The sequence below is a fragment of the Buceros rhinoceros genome, unplaced genomic scaffold, assembly GCF_000710305.1.
Source record: "Buceros rhinoceros silvestris isolate BGI_N320 unplaced genomic scaffold, ASM71030v1 scaffold4335, whole genome shotgun sequence".
Classification (NCBI taxonomy): domain Eukaryota; kingdom Metazoa; phylum Chordata; class Aves; order Bucerotiformes; family Bucerotidae; genus Buceros; species Buceros rhinoceros.
In genome coordinates, this window is record NW_010410996.1 from 55,058 (window position 1) to 58,592 (window position 3,535).

Genomic DNA, 3,535 nt, shown 5'->3' on the forward strand with positions numbered 1-3,535 from the left:
GAATGCCTTGAAAGAACCGTAATTCATCTGCCTTTGGGTCAGCCCAAACCACCCTGCTGCACTACTCCCCCGAGGAACAAGAGGCTCTGGGGGCTCCTTACTGATATGCATAAATATCTGATGGGACAGTGTAGAGAAGATGAAGCAAGACTCTTTTCAGTGGTACCCAGCGACAGGACAAGAGGCAGTGAGCACAAACTGAAACACAAGAAATTCCATCTGAGCACAAGAAAAATCTTCTTACTGTGATTTATGTGGTGGTGGTGGTCGAATGCTGGCATAGGTTGCCCAGAGGAGTTGTGGAGGCTCCATCCCTGGAGGCAGGTACACAAAGCCTGTCTGGGCACGGTCCTGGGCAACCTGCCCTAGCTGCCTTGAGCAGGGGGTTGGCATAGGGGACTCCAGAGGTGCCTTCCAACCTCAGCGGTTCCGTGGCTCTGTGATAAACAGTGTGGGGTGACAGGAGATACAGTCTGGCCAGGAGTTTCACTAGACCACCACTTTCCTTTTGGTGACTGAAGTGTTTGAGTTTCCACTTAGATTTTTCAATACAAAATCTAGTGTCCATACACAACACTTGTGCAGTGTTTTTAGCACGGAGTAATGTTTTTCTGCTGGAATTACCAAAATAAGGAAAGGTAGGGGGTTCTGAGTGATTCCAGCATATGGATTCACCTGGACAGCGGCTTCACCATCACACAGTCTAAGCTGATACCTCTGGAAGCTGCAAATGCTTCCTGTTCAGGGACCTGTTAAAGCTCTTGGGCCAGGCTGAGGACCCGTGGAAGGCACCTACGTATTGTAGCTCTTCTAATGAAGAGACCTTGTCTCCATGGCCTGCCCAGCTGTCCTTGCTCGTGGTGGCAGAGCTGCAGGGGGACGATATTTGCGCAGTGCCTGGTAAGCCATGGCTGGTGCAGACCTCGTGCTGACGGTCTGGTTGCTGAAGCTGAGGGGAGGAGAAAGGACCTTACCTGACTGAGTTCCAGTGCGTGTCAGTGAACTACATTTTCTATTCTTTTTTTCTTTTAACAAGATACAGGAATATCTTTGTGGTAGGAGGAAAAGTGATCCTGGAAATGACTTGAACAGACTAGCAGTTATTGGTTAATGACTCACTAGATGTTTTCTGCTCTCTGCTATAAATACAGCTGCTAGAGTAACTTACAGGAGAATATACTACATGGTTTTCAGAAAGTATGAATTCTCTCTGATTTGGCTAAACCCACAGAATACTAAGCCTTTGATTAGAACCACAGTAAAATCAATTGTGATTACAAGTGATTAGTGCCATGTAATCTAGCTTATCGACTTATCAATTAAAAATTGCCCTGTGAACGAAGAGTGGTCCAGTCACTTGAGCACAAGGTGGGCATCTAGAGGCTCATATCCTCTCATTCGTGTTTCCATAGATGTGGGACAAGAGGAGTCGTTTAGGAAGGGATTCAGGCATCTGCCAGTCCTTCTTCCATAGATCCCATGTGGGATAGGTCAGCCGCAGGTTCCTGATAACCCAGGATGTTTATTAAGACACTACACTTTTATGGTTAAGTACCTTAGTCATTCCTTAATTTCCCTTTTCTGTGGTTTAATTGTCTGTAAAATGGAAAGATCACTTTTTTGTACACAACTGCATCTCTGTGGTAGCGGATGAGTGAGTTGAAAAGATCCTGAAGTTGCAAGGCACCAGCACAATATGCTGAGAAAATTTGCCGAGTCTAATCCTCTTCTATGAACAAATTAATACTTTAGTAGGGACAATGACACCAGCATTAGTGGTGTGCAATAGTGAAGACCTCTGAGAAATTCTGCCAACTCAGCTAAAGAAAAGCAAATAAACCACAACAGATGTGCTCCAGCTGCCTCTCTGAAACACCAATCAAAAGGGGTTTCCCCAGATCAGCTTTCGTTTCAGAACAGTTTCTCTGGCAACAACCGACTTCATTTAGTGGTGGGCTCAAGCTCAGAGGTAACGCAGAAAAGTAAGGAACCAAACCACGTTCCTGCATTGGGTTTCGTGCTTGTTGCAGCAAGTCCTTTGCCTGAGCCTGCCAGGAAGTGGAAGTAGTAGAAGATATTTGCACCTACAGGGAAACAGAGTAAGTTCTGCTTTCAGCAGTATTTTTGGATGAAGGTTTTTTGTTTTGAGCAAGTGAATGTAATAGCCTGAATTATTCCCGCAGAGGCAAGATACTCCGCGAGGAGCTGTGTCCTTCTTCCAGCCATCTTTCACATCTTTTCCTAGCCTCCAGCTGGGTTTCATATCCTTTCCTCTCCTCCAGCATCTGGGAAACTCCGTGGCTTCCATCTTTTTGCCTGGCTTTTTCATTCCTTATGTAACACTGATTTCTCCATTCAGAGCAAATTCACAATCAAACTTAAGATTTGTCCCTACACTCATAGGAAACCTGTCCCTCAGAAAACACCTGGAACTTGTCTTTCTGATCAAAATGCAAGAAATAATCCATAAAGGAATCTGAGAAACTGACCTACGCTCTCTCAAGTTCTTACCCCTTCTTCAAGTCATGTTCATGTCTTAGCTGCAGTCCCACCTCCAGCTAAATGTAGGCTTTATTTAAAAATAGGCTAAAAAAGGCTTGAATCACAGCAGAAAGTGGAAACGATGATGGCAGAGCTTCTGACTTTGCTCCCTGATGTGTACATATCACATTGTAATCGCATCCTCTCTACCTTTTTGCTTTCTTTCCTTCAGTGCTGGAACACTACCTGTCACATTCCGGTGTCTTGAGGAAAATCTAGGCATTGATAAGCGCGTAACGAGGTTCGTTCTTCCCGTTGGAGCAACTATTAACATGGATGGAACCGCCCTTTATGAGGCCGTGGCTGCCATCTTCATAGCGCAGATGAATGGAATTGAGCTGGATGGAGGCCAGATAGTTACCGTGAGGTCAGTTCAGAATACTCGCAGGTTTTGTTTCTGCAGACTGTAAAACGTGAAGCTTTGGGTTGGATGGATGTCTTCTCAGTAGCTGTGTATCTGGGAGGACAAAAAAGTACCCATCAAAACTGGGTAAGTGTGTTTGAAAGCTGTTTCCCGTCATGGAGCTTTAAGACCTGTTAAGTAGAGTGACTAATGAAAAACAATGGCAGAGTTACGACTGCTGCAGCTAAAGTTAATTTACAATGGAAAACTTGATGAAGACACCAGGCCTAACATTTTGAATAGTTAAAATGGAAACCACAAGCGAAGGCTGCCAAGTTTGCCTTCTTCCTGTAGTTTCCAGCCACCCACCTTTCTCTTATTAAACCCTTTTAAACACTAAAACTCCCGCAAAGGGATGTCTAATTCTGTGTTTTCTTGCCCAGTTATACTAGTTCCACATTTTCCATTTCTTTACTTGCTGCCCCAGCCCCTGAAATAGTAAAGCCAAGGTCTGTCAAACATTCAGGACTGCTTCTAATGAAGGCAGATCTAGACCTGTGTGACGCATGTTTGTTGCTGAGACTGAAAACAGTCGTTTCAGAAATGCCACATATTAAACTAAATGGAGACCAGGGAAATTGAAGTTCAGGA

At 44.6% G+C, this 3,535-nt stretch overlaps 1 protein-coding gene across 1 annotated transcript in view; it reads left to right on the forward strand.

Moving 5' to 3' along the window:
* Window positions 1-3,535, forward strand: part of SLC1A2 (solute carrier family 1 (glial high affinity glutamate transporter), member 2) — a 27,163-nt gene that overhangs the window by 11,757 nt on the left and 11,871 nt on the right. Inside the window, exon 7 of the mRNA XM_010135801.1 lies at window positions 2,714-2,908. Within this exon, the coding sequence (XP_010134103.1) occupies window positions 2,714-2,908 (195 nt within the window). The remainder of the gene's footprint in view (window positions 1-2,713; window positions 2,909-3,535) is intronic.